Genomic DNA, 21658 nt, shown 5'->3' with positions numbered 1-21658 from the left:
TGCTGATCGCTCGTACGTGTTCCAAAACAAATCATACATCCAGTTCTTGTTTATTTTCTTGAACTGTATAGTTCATTTTAATTTATTTTCCAGCTCTTCGTTTAAAATGTAAACTTTAATCTGGGTTGGGTCACAGACAGAAGAATGGCTGATTGTTTAGGTGATCGTTGGTCCATTTTGTCCAATTATCCAGTCGGTCTGTTTCAGAGACAATCACAGGTGAAAATGTTCACTTTAAATGCTTCAGAATACTTTCGATACCAACAAATGAATCTCTGACAGCCCCAGCCGTTGGATGGTCACATATTATCATCTTGTCAGGGTTTTTGGATCTGGGAGGTGGACTACACACAACTTGCAACAGAGGAAAACTTGTCAGTGACTCATTGTTTGATGGCTGTTATTGAATCACTTACATAGACGTTGATGAGTTTTATAGATCGCGCCGTTGATTGATCACAAGAGAAAGGAGGCTGATTATATAAATTCTCACTGGTAGAACACAAAGTTGTTAATGTTGACCTCGCAGCCATTCAGATGTTATCGACTAAATCTGAGGATTTTTGTTAAAGAGCACATTAACTTGAGAAATTAATGTGCTGTGTTAACCTAATCTGCCACTTGTAGTCACGTTATTTTGAAGTTACGTTTTTGGCAACGACATTGTTTCTTTTCTTTTGTAATTTTTGTTCAATACAACACCAGAGAGGACATTAAATCAAATAATTTTAACTCGCAGGATTTAGCCAAAGTTTTACATTACATACATTTTTCATTTTTATACAGTCTCCATCTTCAGAGACTTCAAGATAACTGGACAAAGTAACATATATGCTTTCTAAATATAAGGATCGTTTTTTTAATACTTGGATTCAATGACTGAACTTCACCAAATGCCGTGTCTCCTCCCTTGAGATGCTCTGCCAGGCCTTTGTTTCAGCCACGTTCAGCTGCTGCTTGTTTGTGGGTGTCTCTGCCTTCAGTCTTTTGTCTTCAGTGACTGAAAAGCTGCTCTGCTGGGCTGAGATCAGGTGACCGACTTAGCCATTGAAGAATATCCCATTTCTTTGCCGTGAGAAACTCTCGGGTTGCTTTTGCAGTTTTGCAGCGTTTGGCTGAATCTGAGCCGAGAGTATCAGCAGTCACATCATTAATAAACACTCGTGAGTCGGTTCCACTGACAGCGATGTCATAACGTTGGCTCCACCGCGTTTGACAGATAATGTTGTAGGCTTCGGATCATGAGCTGCTTCTCTCCTTCTCGTTCCACATTTTTCTCTCCATTATTCTGGTACAAGTTAATCTTGGTTTCAGGTTTTCAAAGAATGTTTTTCAGAGCTGCGCTGGCTCTTTTAAATGTTTTCTGGCAAATTTTAATCTGGCCTTTCTGTCTTTGAGCATAAACAGTGTTTCTGTGCATTTGTTGCAAACCTTCTTGTAGATTTTTTAAAAACTGCTTAATTTGTCAGGACATGTGAGCTAAGAAATTACGAATCCCACAAGATGAATCGCCTGTGCAGGAGTGACTGAAGTTGCCAAACGTCACTTCCTATAAAGGTTCAATGCCTGCAGGTCTGTTAACTGCATTAAGAATGAGGTAAAAGATACAAGAGGCAAGATGGTGTGTATGACAGGTTGTAGAGCTCCCAGGTTGTTTGACAGAGTATTACAATGCTTTTGATAACAGCAGAGAGACAGCTGGCAATGTGCTTTATAGGCTTGGCATTTACCCAGAATGCTCATACTGCGACTTTACGGCTCGACAGATGCCACTGCTGGTTGGCGAGACAGTTATCCAGTTAGTCTGTTTCAGTGGCAATCTGATGACTTTTCACGGGTCAAAATGTTCACTTCAAATGCTTCAGGATACCTAACATACCAGTGACTGAATCCCTAACAGCCCCAGCTGTTAGGTGCTAATAGCATGTTAGCAGGCCAAATATTCTTTTTATTTTGGTCACATATTATCATCTTATTTGTTTTTTTCCCCCTAGCCGAGCAGCAAAAACAGTCCACGTACAGTAAAAGCAACCAGTCTGTGCATTTTCCTCTTATTCCTCATCATTTCATTAGCAACATTTCTATGAAACCCCAAATTATTAACAAATTATTCTATGACGGCCTGGCCAGAGTTTTTTTGCTGTTGTTGTTGCTGTTGTTTTTTTCATTAAGTGTGATTAGAACACTATTGGAACATCTCTTAATATCCTGCTGATTTTAGTGTTCCTTCGAATCCTTTGTGTTTTATTAATGCAGTGACTCTGCTGGTGTTAAGTGACCTGCTCTTTTAAAAGCGTACTTTCTGGAAGTCTGTACCCAGGCTTTGTACTGCTGGAAGAACAATGTGATTATGGAGTAACAGGCAGCTTAAATAGAATTTTCTCCTCATGTGATCCAGGAAAAAAACAGCCAGTTATCAGCCACATGTTGTGTTTCTAAAGCAACAGAAATCAGGCTTTTTAATATCCATCTGTGGAGGCTGTGTTTTAAAATGCTGATTATAATGCAGTTTCAAACCTGAGGAACTTTTTCAGAACATTTTCTTTTATTAAGATTACTTAAAAGACTGTTTATTAGATGAAAAAAAAAGGCCACTAGGTTTGTGTATCAAATAAAAGCCTCTTGCATTAAGCCTTTTATGTCTGCTGACAGTGATGACTTGAAAGCATTAGCATCCTCCTTGAATTGCCTTTCATGTCTTAATAATACGACCTTCATCTCAGCTAGTTGGGATAGCGTTTCACTTTTTCAATGAAGATAAAGTTTTATTCTCGCATGTGAGGAGGAGGATGAGGATGGAAGGTGACTCTAAAATGGCCTGTAGCTTCTTCTTTAGGGCTTTAATTCTCAAACGTCTAAGAACTAAACCCTAACCCTAACCCTAACTCTAGGTAGACAGAATATGTCATTTTTGTTTTTATTAAACTGTTCTCTCAGACACAAAGAAAATAATCATTTTAACAGCTCCAGATTCAAAAGTACTCACATTTTTTCCAAAAAAAGTCTTTTTTTCTTTTTAAAATTTGGGTTAGTCATTTTCATGACTGTTTTTAATGCGGTGCTTTTTTAAATCAACATTCATAGCAAAAGAAATAGTGGATCAATAAAAGTCCACAGGTAAAGTCTGATAATACCAGACTTAAAAATTATTCCTGTGACTCATCTACTGGGAACAAAACCCCTTCAACTTACATCCAAACCACGTGGGCCAAACCATGAGAGGTGGATTATTTTATAACTCATATATTTAAAGCTTAAAGATAGAGGTGAGGCAACTTTGATTTAAGAGTGTTTAGGTTTCAAACAGATAGCTGTTTTCAGCATGTGTCCCTCTGCATTGTAACTATGATGTCTATGAGGACAGTCATCTGTAAACGGTGATAAGATAAGATAAGATAAGATAACCTTTATTAGTCCCACACGTGGGAAATTTGTTTTGTCACAGCAGGAAGTGGACAGTGCAAAAGTTATGAAGCAAAAATTAGAATAAAATAAAATAAGAATAATTACAGTACACAACTGTACAGAATAGAATAAAATAAAATACTATATACAGTAGAATAAAATAGAATAAAATATACAATAAGATAAAAATAGAATAGATGACGTAGATATTAGCTGCGTGCACTTCTCAAGGAAGTTAAAATAAGTCAAATATAAACACTATAACTTTCATTTAGTTTTGATATTGACATGCACTGATTAACCAGAAATGAAACTGTTTTTGCATGCTGCATTTGGATGTACGTTGTGGGATTTTTTGGGTTGTGGTTATGAACTCCAAGCTCTGTTTTAAAAAGGTTCTAGAGTGTAAACCATCAGTATGCAAACATGCATGTGAAATATTTGGGTGAACTATCAGTGGGCAAAAGTGATTCATTTCATGAGCATAAATTACTCATTTGCAATGCAAAATATTAAAAAGCAGCCTGTTTCATATGCACAAGTGATCTATTTCTTGGCTCTTTTCTGCAGGCATCAGAAGAAGTCGTGTTTCAGTTTCTGATCTGAGCAACACCTCATATATATACCAATTCACACATCAGCAGCTGCACATCTCTGGCTCATCTTGTTCTTTTCTTCTTGCCTATGCAGGAAGCAGGCCTATTTTTTCCTAACACATATATTTTAAACTACATACATTATATACTAGCTGTATGCACTAACACTCAGTACACAGTGGTCTGACTAATCTTCATTTTATTTATAGAGTTACAGAGCGTTTTTTTTCTCCTTATATGTGCACTACACACTATGTGCATGTTTCAAAAAGTCTGTACTGACAAAACCTGCTGTCTAAGACCTATCTGCATTTCCTTCTAGCAACCTCACAGCATCGTGCAGCGTCGCCTGCTGGAGGGAAACATCACGCGACTCAGAGGTGAGGGCCGGGACCTCAGCACCAGGGTTCGCTCCCCACTGGCCGACACCAAGGACGGACCTGCTGACACCGAGGAGAGGAGCGAGAGCACGGCCGATGACTCCACAGAGGAGAGGGAGTCTTTGGAGGAAAGCGAAAGGAGCCTACGGTCGGACGAGGAGGACGACAGCAGCGAGGCCGGAGCCAGACAGACAGCTGAGAAGCCCGAGGGCGGGGAGAGCTCGCCTGTCCTAACTGCTCTCATCATTCAGTGCAAGGTACTGAACCCTGCGTACTCAATCTACGCTCACCCACATTCGGTGCTCTGCTGAAACAAACTGAAAACAAAAGAGGAGACAAAGACCACACTACTCTGCTCCCATGACTCATCATTCAAAGCCTTCATTTACTTTCTCTTTACAACATATCAAAAGCTCTGCAGGACCCACAGACACCACTGAGTCACTGTGATTAAATAAGTCCAACCTGGTCAACACATCTGTATGCGCCCAAAACGGATTCAGCAAATAAAAGAAAAAGTGTGCAGGGGCTTAAAACTGTGGAGGATAAAATGACAAAGAGAAACACAAAAAATGGTATTAAATCTTCTACTGCAGGTTACCCAAACTTGTGCTTAACCGACATGGTAAGCAACAGATAACTCTCCACCTGGGGGCTAGTTTGTCCACTTGTACCCAACACTGGCCCTTGTAAAGCATAATTTGTAGTCCTAGGTTGAGTCATCAAAGAGCCTATGCCACAGTTTAATTTATACTCTTATACTTCAGTGGTTCAATGGTGGGTCTACAGTGCTTTCAGAAGGAAAACTGAGGTCATTGTGTTGAGCAATCTTGAACAACAGTCACTTTTACTGAAATACAGGAAAGACCTAATAAAACAAGCAAAACTAGGTCTAATACTACCTACGTCATTAGCATAGTGGATAAGCTAGATACTATTAGATTTTAACTCACTGGACGGGAAGCCTGTGCCAATCAGTATTTGGTGTTAACATGACAGATTACTGCAAATAGGATGTGCATTTATCTGCAAGGACATCATTTTTACATAACTACATCTCAAGTTTTTACGTACAGCTGTGGACAGAATTTAGCATCAACTCAACATGGACATAGATTATTATTAGAAGGCACAGCATACATTTTCATTGCTATGCAGATGATACCCAGCTTTATCTATCCATGGAGCCAGATGACACACTGATTAGTTAAACTCCAGGAATGTCTTAAAGACATAAAGGGCTGGATGGCGTCTAATTTCTTGTTTCTGAATTCAGATAAAACTGAGTTTGCTGCACTCGGCCCTATAAATCCTAACATCGCCTGTCTTATTACTTCTAGGCTTGAAAACTGTAATCCATTATTGACAACATGTCTTTAAAACTCCCTGAAAAACCTACAGTTGATTCAAAAGAACAGGAAATGACTATAAAGAGAGAGTATATTTCTCACGTCATATATGATGATTACAACTGCTTGACAGTTGTTCTGCTGTTTTTAGGTTTGAAAGCCTCACCATTACTCCTCTAACAATAAGACTTTTCTCTAGAACGTATTTGGCTTGTCCAAATGGGCTGCAGAAAATTTCAGTAAAGCTTGAATGTATTGATTTTGGAGCAGGGACTTCTTTCTTGTTTGGCACCCTCTCAGTCTACGGCGATACCAAACTGGCTTCGCTGTCGACAGTGACCCTGGTGTTCCAGGAGTTCCTGGGTTGTTTCTTAACAATTTCCCCTCATTTAAGGGGGACAGTTCTTATTCGAGATTTTGGAAAAATGGTGACAAACCTGAATGACTTCTACTGTACACTTGGAATCTACAGTTGTTTACAAATGGCTTCCTGAGACCATCTTAGCTTACATAAACTACAATTCTCCTTCTTAGATCTTCACTGAGTTCCTTGGAGTTGCCCATTGTACTGAGTATTGGTCAATCCAATGAGTGCTGTCAAACAAATACTTCTTATGCTGGCAAGGAGAAACTATCAGCTGTAGTCAACTGTAATCCATAAGAAGAAGTTAACAGACATTATCTTTATCAAGTTAAAAGACACTGTAGAACCTTCACCACCACTTATTAAGAGATTTAAGCAAGTAAATGTACATATTTGTATGTTGACCCTGCGTGAATTAGAGAAAATCCAATATAAATTCAAAGTTGTGCTACTAACTCTACTTTTTTGAAGCCATTAAAGATGTATGCTGCACAATGATTTCACCCTGGATAAAGAACAGTTCAAAGAAATCATTAAAAGCCCCAAATTACCAAGACATCAGCCCTCTTTGAAGATTCATGATCACTACAAAGCTACAGTAATTGAGACACATGAGCAACAGTCAAAGAATATTTGCTGAAACCAGTATTTACCCCTACACCTCCCTCACTTTTTCCAGGGACATTCAGAGGTATCTCAGTGCAGAAGAAGATTCCTAAACCACCTTAGCTACCTACCAAGCAGCTCCTCACCCTTTCTCTATAAGCTATAACTAAATTACAATTTAATTATAATTTGTTGTATCATGATCCTGAACATTAGTTTTCTGGTCTCATATGTACTGAATTGAATCCATGCATTTGATATTCACATTTTCCAATTTTAAAGGATCAGAAAGCCTACACCTGGAGGTTGGTGGTGTTTTAGTGGAAATACTTGATTTACTGTCACACTAGAGACCCAATTAAATCCTACACATTATCACACTTCATTTGTATCATTTTTAATACCTTTTAAAATAATAATACATTACTTTTTAAGATCAGGCATTGGAACTACAGTGATAGGTTTACTGAAACAATTTGCACTTCTTCTTGGTCCATCAACATCAGCACAGGTTGTTTATTTTCTATTTCATGTGATAGAAAATATTGTAGTGATATTTATTATTGTGCTGTTTATTGGGCTTCTGTGTCTGAAATACAATGAACTGAGTAGATCATTAAATAGAGCTTTGTAACATCAAGCCAAGACAGCGAGTACTGCATAAAGGAATTCACTGGTCCTTGAGTTACATCAGCCTCTGCAGAGACTGTCCAGGGTTACTGCCATAGATTTGTCAACCAAAGAAAAATAAAGACATCAAGTAAAAAAAGACAAAAAGAGCTTACGGTCGACATGTCTGGTGAATGAAACCATGTGAAAGTTTCTCTCCTTATGTCTTGGAAAGTGTTTAAAATCTAATCATAAACCCCAATCTGAACTGCCACCAAGGTTAGGTATTGACCACTGATCAGGTAAAAGCAGCTTACAGAAAGAGAAAAGCTCTGAAGATGGTAGAACAACACAAATCTGCATGCACAACTATGTATCCACACTTTTCTTAGATATATTTTCTGAAACATATTAGGGATTAACTGTAGTCTGGTAGTCTGGGGTCACTGATCACATATATCACATAAGGACAAATATTTGCAGAAAGGTCTCATAAAATTAGTAATACTGACTTTTCAGAATATCTGCTTGAACTGACCCTGCAGACAAAAAACAATAAGCACGTGCAGGCATTTTACAGGCGAAATGATTAATTTAGTCTGTAAATTAATCAAAAAAGCAAATGAGACTTTAGTCAGCTTAATTGCATCCCTTACTATTGCATCAAACCCCTTTAGGTGTTGTTTCATTGCAATTACAGGATTTAGCTATTTCATCCAGTTTAATACCCAATGATTGATTTGATGGTATTCTTGACAACCCATTGCTGTGTATTTAAAAACTCATCTCTCATCTTTCTGTGTGTTTAAAATTGTAAACTAAGCGATGAACAATAAACCAGCAAACTGGAAACATTTCCAAAAGCCTCAAGGACAGGATAAGAAAATACCCCCTCAACATACCTCCACCATGAATCACTCACATCTGGATACAGATGAGTTTGTGTACTGCGCAGTACACACTAGCCGCCCCTCATTTCTTTATATTTTGCCAGAAAAATTGGAAATTGGAAATGTGTGCAGCAAAACAAAAATGGAAACATAGAATACAAGACAAAAGCAGAGTTTGTGCCATTATAATGAGTTTGGCAGTTAATGTTTATGTTTAACCACCTTTATTCTTCAGCCTGAACTCTTTCAGGCAGCTTTACTCTCATTTTTTAAGTAGTCTTTAGTTGTAATTCTCCAGGCTATGACTTCAGATAATCCCACACTGCTTCAATAATACCAAGGACTAAGCTCTGACTGAGGCCAATCCATGACTGATTTTGTTCCATTTTGTTGATCGTTGTGTTAAAAATGATCAAACCTTAAAATTGATTCTTTCCTAAGTTTTTTGTCATGCATATACACAACAGTGGTTTATCCCTTGAGTTGGGTGCATTTTTTAAAATTGTTTTTTAGGCCAGGTAAAATTAATCTGGTCAATTACAAGGACTGGACTGAAAATTAGTGAAAGACCCTCAGAAAGCCTGAAGAACTGTTGCTCAAGACCTCTTAAAGAAATTACAAGAAAGTCTTGTTTAGAAACAAAACATAAAGAAAGAGCGACTTCTCAAAACTTTGACACTGTCTTCTAGCTTGAGTGCCATAGCCATCATAGACTGGAAACAACTGAAAGACACAGTAACACATTATGGGATTTATTGTTCTTTACAGTTTAATTGTAGTAACACATGCGGCAGAATATTTTATACTTTGTCTATAACCGTGGGCTTGATACTATGATATTTTGCCCTTTTGAATTTGAATTTTGGAGAATTGCAGCCATGCACAACACCAAGGACATAACCGCATTTTATCCTTTGAAAGAAATCAATACAGAGATCAAACAGCTTCTCATCCCTGTGGGGTTTGGAGAATATCACACACTTTTTTTAAGTCCACTTTTTCAGTGGATTCCGCGTTTTCACCCATTACTCGGTGTGCGTTTGCTGGGTTTTATCATCGACTTATTAAATGCAAAGTGTTCTTCAGTTACTTGTTTGGCTGCTATTTTTAAACCTCAGGGATGGGGAGGGATTATTGCACCACCGGGCCTGAGACAAAAGAGCAGGTTTGTGGGTCTGCTGATAAGCCAGTGAGGACAAAGAAGCCTTGCTCACTCAGCTCAGTCTGCACAGACTGAGAGGGATCAAAACAAGGTAAATGGAAAATCAACGTGTTTACTTCCAAGTGGGGGAATATCCTCGGGTCAAGTAGATAAGGTATTGACTTATAAAGGAGATGACGAGGAGAGAAGGACAAGCAGACACTAGATGTTTGAAAATATGCCCAATATCTAAAACAGAAAGACGCTCTTTTCATGACATTAAAAATACTGACTCCTTATTTATACGATACAATTTTAAAAAATGCAGGATTTTGTGTTCCTGTCAACTCGTACTGACTATTTTTAGTTGTACTTTTATGTAAAACATCAGCAAATTATAGAAACTAATCATCCAAGTGTTTTTAAATGCCTTATTTTGTCAAGCTAACTGTCCTAGATTTGTAAGAGAGATGAAACAGATGACTATATTTCAGATTGTTGATGACTACTTACTGGAAATTACCCAAAGATTCTGCTACTGAAGCTTTAGTTGATCTGAAAGTAAATCTGTTTATAAATAGACTGAGAATCTTTGATATATATCTGCATCTTATGGTGGAAAAAATACCTAAAAAGAGCCTGATGCTCACTTATGGGGGTGGTGCCAGCACACTGCTTCTGACATGCATGCAGAGCTGCCATATGTTCTGTATATACCTCATTATTCCAGTACTTTGCTTTCTTTCCACAAACATGGACATGTTGCATGAAATCACCTCAGAGGATGCTAAATGGGAAAAGGCCTTTGCAGACAGCAGTTCCAATAAACCATTACAATCTGCTGCGCAAAGGATGAAACATGTCTTTGTGACATGAGGCGCCCTGCAGGCAGCAGAGCACCCGTGACATAAAGAAAAGTACAAATGTCAGTGGAAATTAGGCCAAAAGACGCCTGCTTGCATTGCTACTGTAAAACTCTGGATTTAAAATCAGATAAGAAAATGTACTTAAATGCCCTTTTTGGTGGGTATAGGATGCAACTTTGTTCATATAAATCTATGTGATGAATACAAATCTATCGCCAGGCGAGTTAGGTTAGCATAAATACTAAAAGTAAATACAAAAGAGTGCTTAAAGTGGACTACAAGCAGCTGAGAAAATATGAGATAAAACAGGCTATCAATGTTAATTAGGGCAAACCTCTCATTAGCATGTACCATGTACTTTCAGGACAAAATTTTGACTATTAAAAGATTATATTGATACATTGGGAATTCACTCATTTGCATTTTTGTTGGGCACATATTAACATGATATTTTTTTAATTTTATTTTTGCATGTATAAACATTTATGCATAGAAGCTTCAGAGGTGTTAGCTGACCCAAGCTAATGGTTTCTTCCTTTGTATTGTTAGCTAAGCTAGCTACCATTAAGCTACAGTAGCTTTTTTAACTGCTGGCTTATTACACCATTGCAAAAAGTAAGTCTGTGAAATTTCTTCCCTCCTGGTTATTCCACCATCAACTTTAAATGGTATTGTTGCAAAGTAGCACCTCAGTAATTAAACAGTAGATCATGTACAGTGAGGGGTTTCACAGTGTTGAGGTGCACACAGTGTATAAAAGCCGACCGCATTCTGCCTACTCAGTAACTGCGAATTTTCTGTGGCATTAATATCAGCACAAAGCAGCCAAAAAGATTTGTTCGAAACAGGAGAGATCAGCGTTCTTTATACGCTCCCTGTAGTTAATGAGCTAATGTGCTGTTCATGTGGCTGGTTGGTTTCCTTGCATGCACTGGTCCCAAAATGAAGCAGTAAAAAATAACAATGTGACACCAAAAATCACCCCTCTGTTTCCCCACAGTGCTGCGAGACTGAAGTCAAGGCATCCATCAACACCGGCAGCCAACACAACCACATCTCCACCTCCTGCTGTCAGAGGCTGGGGTAAGAAACACCCGGCTCTAAACACTCACTGCACATGCACCTAATATTAGCATCCTAATTTATTCTGAGAAACACATCAGCTCAGTACAAATACTGAAGTGATTAAAAAAGTAACCAAGGATAGAAGAAAGGACACCTCACAGAAGAAGTGGATTTAAATAAATGAGCTTTAAAGAGAAATCTGAATGACAACATAAAGCTCTTAAGTTTCTCCAGATTGTTAAAGATGTGATCTTAATGTCGTCTTTAAACTTTCAAATATATAATAAAGATCTTTTTTTTCCCCGTGGCTGTGCACTAGGGATATTCCTGGTGGCTGTTTCATAATTTTCCTTAAGAAAAAGAAAATCACTTCCGTGCTAATTTTAAAGTGAGGAGACAGTTCTAAGACAAAGTTACATTTTATCCCTACAAATATTGTGCAGTTATTTACACCATGAATTTGCCAAATGTGGATAAAGTTCAGGTTAATACCCGCATGCCTGTGTAGAATGTGGTTAGCGCTGAGAGACAGTGGCCGTTTAAAAAAAACACAAAGCACATACTCAAATTCTTTTGTTGGGCCATCTTTAGCGTAATTTTCCATGGCATTGCTTTAATAGGCTTTTTCAATGTCACAACATTTATTTCTGTCAGAGTTTAATTAATTTTTCACCAAGCTCTTGCATTAATAATGGGAGAGTTGGACCTCAATGCAAAGACTTCTCCATCACATCCCAAAGACTGAGTGAGGTTATGGTCCAGACTCTGTGGTGGCCAATCCGTGCTCCCTGAACTACTCATTCATAATTGGACCCGGGTGAATTCTTGTATCGTTATAGGAATAAGGGAAGAAAAAAAATCAGTTGATGGAAGAACATGGTCATACATTTATTCAGGTAGTTAGATCACTGAACCTAAACCCGATCAACTGAAGCAACCTCAGATCATAACACTGCTCCCACAGGCTTGTTCATTAAGCACTAGGCATGATGGGAGCATCACGTCATCGACTTCTCTTCTTTCCCTGATGAGCCAATCACTCTGGAACAGGATAAAAGTTATGTTCCCTAAGAATCTGAAGCCTTTTTTTTCTGATTAGCCTCACTGATGAGCAGCTACATATTTTAGTCCCAATCCTCTGACTTGTCTTTGCATTACACATGTGGAAATCCTCTTACGTTCACTCTTAAACACAACTGTTAGTGCTACTCTTGATTTTATGTATTGGAATTATATTTGTGTCAAAAGTGTTGCTGCTAAAATGCGATATTGTACAACAGACTGAAGGGACAGGAGTGCAGAGGCTACGGAACCTCCCTCTGAATCCTCTCGATTGGAAGATTTTTTTCAGCATTAATGTAATTCTTTTTCTTTGCTTGATGCGGGCCAAGACTTTGACCCTTCTTAAACAGAGTAACAGCTTTTCCAGCGCAGTTGTTAAAGAAAAGAGAAGCTCACCACTCCATCAGTGAGGGTTTAATAACCTGTTGCCAGAAGAAACACATTAATCACTGCAGCGGTTACCCAATGGAAGCTGTTCATTTCCTACTGCAGAGCCGTGTTGGTTTGAGCAGACATCGTCTTGCCCATTCTGTTCTTGTTTATGAGATGGATAGTTGCTCCTGCTTGCAGTCACCCGTGGCTGTATTTTTAAGCACTAGTCAGCTAGTTGTATATTTGTTAACATCTAAAATCTGAAGGTAGCTGATTAAAAGTAAAATCTGCTCCTCTGTTGCTTTTCATGATCCTAGTTAATAAAATCCCAGCAGCACCAACTTTTGATTGACATTTTAATAAAAATCAGATGCACTTGTTTTTTGTGAGGTGAAGCTGCTGTAGGTAGATGTACTGACATAAAACACCCACGAAGGCTTTTTTGGACTGATGAAGACATTCTTTATTGTGTGTGCGTATCTCTCTGTGTGTGTTGCTAGACTGGTGCCCAGACAGGCCAGTTCACCATGCGACGTGAACAGCTCGGTGACGGAGCTGCAGCTGCAGCTGGGCACACAGAGAGTCCAGTGTTCAGCTTACATTAAAGGTAAAAATATCACAGTGAAATAATGAATACCATTTCAAGATTTTTAAAGTGGTGACCTTAACTGGATAACATTAGCTGTGTATGAACTCTTGATGCCAATAAATGAGAACTGAAGGTCTCACCTGTGTGGGTGGAGGTAAGTGTGGAGCAAATTTCACTAAAATCTAATAAACTTTTAACACAATGGTTTTTAAGGAATAGAAATGCCAAAATTTTCAGGCTTAATAGTGCAAAAGTGAAGACTGTGAAAGGAATTTTCCTGAAAACCACAAAGCCTTGTGGTGTTTAAATTTGCACCCTGGTACCAGAAAAAGATTTATTTTCTTCACATTTCAACTTCCTGAATCCCTTTACCTGCAAAGGATTTGATGGCAGTCACAGTAATGAGCACTGCAGCTCTCAACTCTTGAAGCACATTATGGCACTATGGTATTATGATTAAAAATAGGATGGCAGCCTCTTTGTATTTTTTTTGGCAACAAGTTCTTCCATGTTTGTGTTCTAAATGCGCAAATCAGTCCGTGCATGATTACATTGCTCCGCCCATCAAAGAGTCACCTGCGTGAATATATTGCCTATCTTCATTTATTGGACTGATGAATGTCGGTTGGAAAAAATGTACATATCACCCAAACTTGCTCCAAATACTTTGTGGCTGCAATCAGTCTCAAAAAGACTAGTGAAGGTTTACAAAAGACTGCGTGTCCATCCATCCATCCTCTTCTGCTTATCCTTATGAGTGTCACAGTGGGGCTGGAGCCTATCCCAGCTACCATAGGGCGAGAGATGTGGAACACCCTGGATAGATTGCCAGTCTGTCAGACAGATCGCCAAAACATTGCAACCCTGCGCTGATGAGTGCAACTCATCTGTCACACATCTCCCTGCTTGTACTCTGGTTTCATTCTTCGAAAGGTTGTCAAGTACAGGTCCAAAGAAGTGAGAAAAAAAAACTTGTGTCTGTCTGACTCACTGTTCTCCTCCGGTAGCAGAAATCAGAGGTTATCTTTGTCAATAAAAAGGCTGCTTTCCTTTTAGGGATCGATCCAGCTTAGTCCTTGAAATTTGTGGTTGGCCATGATACTAAAAACAATAGTGATTAAGTGCCCAGCACATTTGTTATTTCCTGCAGCACTTATGTAAATGCATTAGCTTCTCAAAACAGCTTCAATTGTTTCCTTAGTGTAACTTTGTATTTAACATACAGACTGACATGAATCCTAACCTTGTTCCCAACTTTGCCGTTGTTGCAAAGTAGTTTGCATGGAAAACTTGTCTGCAAACACCTGTCGCTTCCTGTGACTGGGATCTAAGATAACCTTAAATAAACCCTGGTACAAGCTTAGCCTACTGCTAAGTAGTAGTGGTAAGTAGTAACTAAGTAGTAGTTACTTTTATTTCATTTTTATATTTATTTATAAAAGGTTCAGAGGTGGTTTTAGGTGGATTTTGTTACCTTTAGACAGAGCTACGCTAAATCTAAAACTAAAAATGCTGCTTCCAACATGCAGCTATTAGTCTTCTCATCTGAGTCCCTGCAAGGAGCTATAATCTGTTTTTTAAATGTTGAAATGTTCCTTTAAAGTTAATCTGGAGCCCGTAAGTCATGCAATTGCCCTTACTTTACTTACTTTTCCCTTGCTGTGAAAACATTCAGTCCTCACAGAGACAAAAACAAAAAAGACTGCTTTCTGTTATTGTTGTATTTTTTGTGGACTTGCTCCAGCGACTCTAAATCCCTCATACCTGCATCCAGGGTTCTTCATGCGCATTAAATTCTCACGTTGCCACCACCCACACAAGTACATATGCTTAACAGCGCTCATTAACACACGGATGAATATGGAGTGTGCTGATGACTTAACCTGGATTCAGGCTAATGAATGCATTTTCAGATGAGGTGTTAAGAAATGGAAGCAGCTTACAAAATGGACTGAAATGCAGTTTATGTATTTCTCTTCCCTCTGCCCTTATCTCTCCCCTCCTTTTCCTCCCTTTCAGAGGACGAGGCGTTCGAGCTGTGCCTGGGTCTGCAGACTCTTTTGGAACTTAAAGTAAGATCCTCATTTCATTTTCTCATATTTTGTGAGCCTTATCGCATCTTTTGATGTGTGCTGGGCCTTTTACAGACTCAGCTAAGCTGAAATGGTCACAAAGCTTTAAATAACCAAAAAGGGGAGAAGAAGAAATACTCTCATAGAACTGAACATGTAAGGGGGAAAGATGCCGGTTCTTATTGCATAAGGGTCATGTTGTTTTTATAGCACAGCATTTAATCGGGCACCCGCTGTGCAGATAAATCCCACATGAGGAGATTCTGGACATTCTGTGATGTGAAATGTTTAATATTCACATTTGAAATATGACATCTAAATCCAATCACAAGACAAGCTGGCAGTTTGAGAGTAGTCCTTCGTTTATTTCAGCATTACATAATCAGGCAACTAGTTATCTCCTGGAAGATCTAATTAAAGTGAGACTTCAGGGTGTGAAAAGAACATGAGCTCCAATTTTGTAGATCAGCCCTGAAGGACTGTGTGAGGTAAGATGAACATTTTAGCTCCGAGCTCATTCCGGTGTTTGGCTTTCCCTGCAAATATTCATAAGCAGCGTTAGTAATTGTGATTAATGGCCTGCACCAGCACAAATGTAATATAAAAGCTGCTTAACAGAAGGACGAAGAATAAAACATCCCTGCTTTCATAAATCAATGTCCCAAGTCTTTTTGTTTTCATAGAGAAAGTGTTAGACTGCGCTTTAAATTTCAATTCATTATCATTCATTTTTCAACTTTTATGACATAAAATAACCCTGAACTGTTAACTAAACACAATATTTCTATTTATTCATTCATTCATTCATTTATTCAGACTGTGGTTTACTAGTCTTTATTTTATTCTGGTTGATTTTTACTGATTTAAAATGTGTCTGTGTTACCGTGCTAAACACAAGTCTACACATTTTCCTGTTATTTATGGACAATTTATAATCAAAAACTCCTTTTATGCATTATGGCAGTCCTGTTGATTGTCCTTTGGGGGACCTTATTGCTTTTAAGGTCCACCAACATTTTTTGGATGCATGGAAGGGTAAGAGTTGCTGTGTGTTAGCCAGATGTGTAGGCCAAACAGGCAACTTATTAGTAACCCATAATCAAGTTCAGTGATAGGGAGGCTTTATGGTCAACCAACAACAGAAGAATCAGAAAAATGAAGCAAATTACTCAATAAAAACACAACAAAATGAATGAATATTTATGGTATAATTCCCGTTACACCGTATAAAGTTCGATACTGGATTAATGCAGATCTCACTACCAGCTTGTTAACCTTTCCTTTCACGCTTGTTGCTATTTTTATGTCGCAAATCAGCCCTGACATTTGTCTCCACCCACTCAATGGAGCTAATCATGCTGAAAATATGGGGGCCTGTTTCAGAAACGTTCCACAGGTTGCCCTCCAGGTTACTTTCAGCTGAATTTCATTTGTTGAATCCAGTAATAGCCAATACATTTTCATCGAAGGGGTGTCACATGATGTTATTTTGCCTTTTTGTGCCTTTTTTTCTGGCAGCCACTGGTCACTAGAGAAAAAAGTATATTCCCTGACCAGTTGGCGAGTGGTTGCAAAAACAATGCTGTGTCGAAGACCTTATGACAACCGCTGCTGCAACCAAGACATTTAAAAAGGTGCAACTTTTACTTTAGAGATGGCAAGTAGTTGCAGACAAGTCTGTATCTTCCATGTGACCTACAGGCTCCAGCATTCTGTTAGCAACCAAAGCAATGAGATTTCTTTTTGTGCAGCACTCTGTACCTCTTTGTGACCAGTTTCACCTAGCAACTGCCTCCAGCAACTACTTGTCAACTGGTTGGGGAATAAGCATTGTTTCCATAGTGACCAGTGGTTGCCATGGGGTTCCAAGTTAGTTTCCAAGACTCACAGCCCTGGCTTTGAGTTCAGAAGCCACAACACCGACTCTGCTACTAATCAGAAGAAAACTGGCATATAGGGAGAGGGAAGGAACCTACAGCTGCTTTTTTCAGAAGCTGATTATTTTGGATATGAATCATGCAAAGCTACTCTAGCAAAATTTAAGAATAAACACAATTTTCGATCTTAGATTATTAAATTGAAATATATCTGAAGGTATTAAGTGCAATAAACTATCCAACTTTTCATGTGTGTTGTGAAACAAGATTGGCCATCTGTGATTAAATATTTAGCGTACTAATTATGTCTCCCCATGTGACTCCTCTCATAGTGCTGCTTGGATCTGAGCAGTCGGGTCCTGAAGCTGCAGGGCTGTGGCGAGGATCTGCCCTTCCTGAACCCCTTGACCGACAGCCAGTGCCAACACGACACCAACGAGAACCTGTGAGACCGACTCGGCAGCAGCGACCACGTCCTCCTAAAGCCTATTTGGTTGCAGCAATGCGGCACGATGCTGTTCATGTCTGGGCTGTGGGGTCACCGTGTCTCTCACTGCCAGAACATGGATGAGCATTTGCATCAGTTGTGCTTGAGTTTACATCTTTGTGTTGGTAGAATTAAGACATTCACCATGATTATCGCTTATATAAAACTAGTCTAGTAAACAGAGGAAAATCCAGTCTTGTAAGTTTAATCATTCTTTGTGATTAGACTATATATTCAAACCAATTTGTCTGCTGAGCTGCTCAAATACACCAATGCACTAAAAGGGAAAACCATAATAATCCTTAAAGTGATTTTTTGTGGAATATTTTGTGATTTAACTGTAAAAAATACTTTGAGTCATAGAGTGAATGAAAAACAAGTTAATTGCGAAGTTAAACAACTTCACTTAAGATATTCTTAAAGGAATAATTTTATATTTGGAAACGTTTAGCAACAACATTAGCCTATCAGCACCATTAAAACTCACTATTTAACATATTACAGCTAATTTCTGAAGACCATACGAACACTAAATGTACAAAATAAAAGTTGTACGTAATATAAAGGCTGACAAAAACTAATATAAGCATATTAAAGTTTTTTTTAAAGCTTTTTATAGATGAAACCAGATTGCTATTCCAACCTAACTTTCTTCTAGCAAATACTTTAGCAACTGATCCAAAACATTAGTCATACTCTAGGATTTATCAACTATGTGTGTCGACCATTTATTTGAAAAGCTATTAAGACTGATCCACTTAGACAGGTCTCCACCACTTACACCATCTGTGACGTTTAGCTAGCAACATCAACCCATTCTTTCATTTTCCAATAAATTTGGCAAAATAATGATTGTGTTTTTCAACCACTCCAAATTTTAGCTTTTTGTATATAACTTTCTCCTATTTTGATTATTTTGTCTGGCAGCTTTTAGCTACTCTGTTTTCACTCTTTAGCTATGATCTTTAGCCATCAGTATCAACTGTTCATTCATAGCTGTGGCCAGCAGCTGAATTTTTTCCCAGACAATTATCTGTTGCTTTGGCTATCACACCATTGACCCATCAGCTTTGACCTGCTTCAACTTTAATTCACGTGCCCGTGATTTAAGTTATCATATTTACTCCATGCTATTTCCAACTAACTTTCCAACTTCCAACTTGGAAAGTTTCCAGCTTCCAGTTTATAAAGTTAATGTTTATTTTAAAGTTGTTTTTTTTTAGTTCAATTCTTTACTTTACCTGAATATTTGATTTAATATCAGTAATTTTACCTGGCTATGTATAACTTAAAGCTATTGGCTTTGAATTGCTATGTATCTGTTTCAGGTATTATCAATTTATTTTATCAGTTTTGCTAACAAATAATCACAGTTGTGCAGAAAAACAGTATTTCCATTGTTTGTTATCTTAACTGTCTGCAAATGCAAAAAAATTAGTATACCGAACAGTTTCTGATTCATAAACAGCAATTAAACAGCATAATATTTTTCCCCAAATCCTCCTCCAGTAAAACTTTCACCTACGAGGGGAAAACCCCTGCTCCCTCAGTGATATAATAATTTACGTGTATCTACCTAATTTGAATGGTTACTGAACCATAGTTATTCAAAAGACACAAACAGTTTGACATATTCAAGAGAAATAGTCATAGAAAACAGAGAAATACAAACTGATTTTTGCATGTTAACCTTGAAATTTTCAAATTTTAGGAAACAAAAGTAAAAAATTAAAATTTAGGAATGTTGCATACTGTGTCACATTTATCCTCAACTGTAATAATTATATAAACGCTTTATTATTTCCACTCTTTAGCAATTATTCTTTTTTTACCTGTTATTCCACAGCTGTATCTACATAGTTTTCCTCCATCTATCCCTAACTTGTACCCATCTGTTTGCTCATTATTTTTAACTAACAGTTTCCAATAGTTACGCATGTATTCAGCAAAGTACACAGTTTTTTTCCAGTTATTTTTAAACTTTATCTGCACTCTTTAAACTCTATTGGATGATATAGCTTTATTCTTTCAGATGGTCTTGTGTGCAACAAGAGCGTCAAGCTAACAAAGGTCCTCTCCTATCTTACCTCGTACCCCTGGAATCAGTGGATTTAACATATTGCCTTAACATGTTCATTAGTGAGGCTTTAATTGGTGCTGGAAGGCTTCTTTTTCTCACCTTTGGACCAAGCCAGGCTGGTTTTTTTAAATCAACATTTCCTGGCTGTAGCCTTATATTTATCAGACAGACCGGTGTCAGTCTTCTTGCTGTCATCAATATGCTGTATGAAGCTGTAGAAGCTGTATTAAGCACATTTCCCAAACTACATTTAAGACACGACACGCCTCATACAAAAACGAAGAGTCTTCAAGCTATTTCCTGAGTGTTAAAAGAAAATGTTGAGAAGCTTAGGATTCTAGTGTAATTAAGTGTGGATCAGGCTACCTCCTTAAAGACACAGACTGGTTCTCATAGAGAATTTCAAGAGATCTAAGGAAACATTTCTCAAGTAGATATATTTAGCTTTGTAAAGTCCCTTCATTCTTTTTTTCCCTCATAAAGAGACTGATTTGGTTATGTTTTCCAAGAGCACACTTTCCAGCCCGTCACGATGGCCTAGACTGAGTTGTGGTAGTTCCCTATAAATCTCCTCATATAAAAATAGACTTAAGGCCAGCCGGTTAAATATATCAAGAGTCAGAAATATCAAAACATTCCATCTGCATGACTTTGTAAAGTTCTGCCTTTGTATAAGTCTGCATGTTTATGTACTAGTCTGATTGTGTCATGTTGAAAGTCTGAAGGGGCTGGATGTGTGTGCATTATAAGCCCAGAAGGGTTTTCTGCCATCTTATAACAGCAGCTCCTGTTTCACGTGGGAAAAAAGTGGAACAGGTCCCATCGTCCCAAAACTGGTACAGCGAGCTCCGGTCAGAACAAGCTGCCAAAAGCCGACCCCCGCTGCCTTCCCTTTCTGACTCTTTCAGGAGATTTTAACCACTCGGCTAAGGCTGCACTTGTGCCAAGGCACCTCTTCAAGCTTATCTTCATTTAGGCAACTGATCTTCTTTGTGTATTTGCCGCCATTTTTTGGCTGATGTTATTCACTCTTGATGCCTCATGTTTGCTGATTTGCCTCCCCACTACAGTGCCACCTGCCTCTCTTGTATGTGTTTTCATAGTGTGGAGAGTAAGGAAGCTGCCTCAGATGTGCTCACCGAAAGCACCATCATGCTCTGCTTTAACAACACCCGTGCTGCTCCACGCTTTTTGACCGTGCTACAGCAACCATCTAGCCTATTCTTGGCGGTCATGAACGTGCAGATTGGAAATATTTGTTTCTCTTTGTTGTGTTAGTGACCTTCCTATGACGTGTGAGAGGAATCGATGTATGACAGAAATTTATTTTTGGTGTTTTTCTTCTTCTGGACAGTATTTTCTCTGCCTAATAAAGTATGTATTCTGGCTAGCTTGGCATTCATAATTTTATGACAAGGAGACACAACACAGAGGAGCGATGGGCCTATTTAGATAAATGGAGCATTGGGGCATTAATTTAAAATCTCAGCAGACTGGCTGTGGGAGGACTCCACTAAACAGACCAGCCTGAACATTGATTCCCATGTTCTGCAGTAGCTAGACACCCATGTATGTGCCCTTTACTGGTACATCTTGCTATATAAAGAAGCATGTCATGTTAGAATAGAGGAAGCAGATGTTCCCACACCACCAGGGGCCTTTGACAGTTGATTGGCCTGAGTATTGAAGGTTCCCGTCTTGCTGTACTGCCCTTTTTTTCCATGACAGAGACCCAAGCCAATTCCCATTGAATATGTAGTAAGATCAAGTCCTTTTAGGTCTATAGCACAAGACGAAACATTTCAAGTGTTTTTAAAGAAAACCAGAGGAAAGACAGAAGTCTTCATA

At 38.4% G+C, this 21658-nt stretch overlaps 2 protein-coding genes across 2 annotated transcripts in view; one reads left to right on the top strand and one right to left on the bottom strand.

Moving 5' to 3' along the window:
• The window catches only part of nrip2 (nuclear receptor interacting protein 2), a 41340-nt gene extending 20140 nt beyond the window's left edge, over positions 1-21200 (top strand). Inside the window, exons 2-6 of the mRNA XM_031746389.2 lie at positions 4324-4638; positions 11207-11289; positions 13206-13312; positions 15314-15366; positions 17576-21200. Coding sequence (XP_031602249.1) covers positions 4324-4638; positions 11207-11289; positions 13206-13312; positions 15314-15366; positions 17576-17692 — 675 coding nt within the window. The 3' untranslated portion in view covers positions 17693-21200. The remainder of the gene's footprint in view (positions 1-4323; positions 4639-11206; positions 11290-13205; positions 13313-15313; positions 15367-17575) is intronic.
• Positions 1-21658, bottom strand: part of LOC116325430 (endosome/lysosome-associated apoptosis and autophagy regulator family member 2-like) — a 79405-nt gene that overhangs the window by 49214 nt on the left and 8533 nt on the right. The window lies entirely within an intron of this gene.

This window comes from Oreochromis aureus, linkage group 17 (assembly GCF_013358895.1).
Source record: "Oreochromis aureus strain Israel breed Guangdong linkage group 17, ZZ_aureus, whole genome shotgun sequence".
Lineage (NCBI taxonomy): Eukaryota > Metazoa > Chordata > Actinopteri > Cichliformes > Cichlidae > Oreochromis > Oreochromis aureus.
This window is presented reverse-complemented; position numbering and strand designations above follow the sequence as displayed.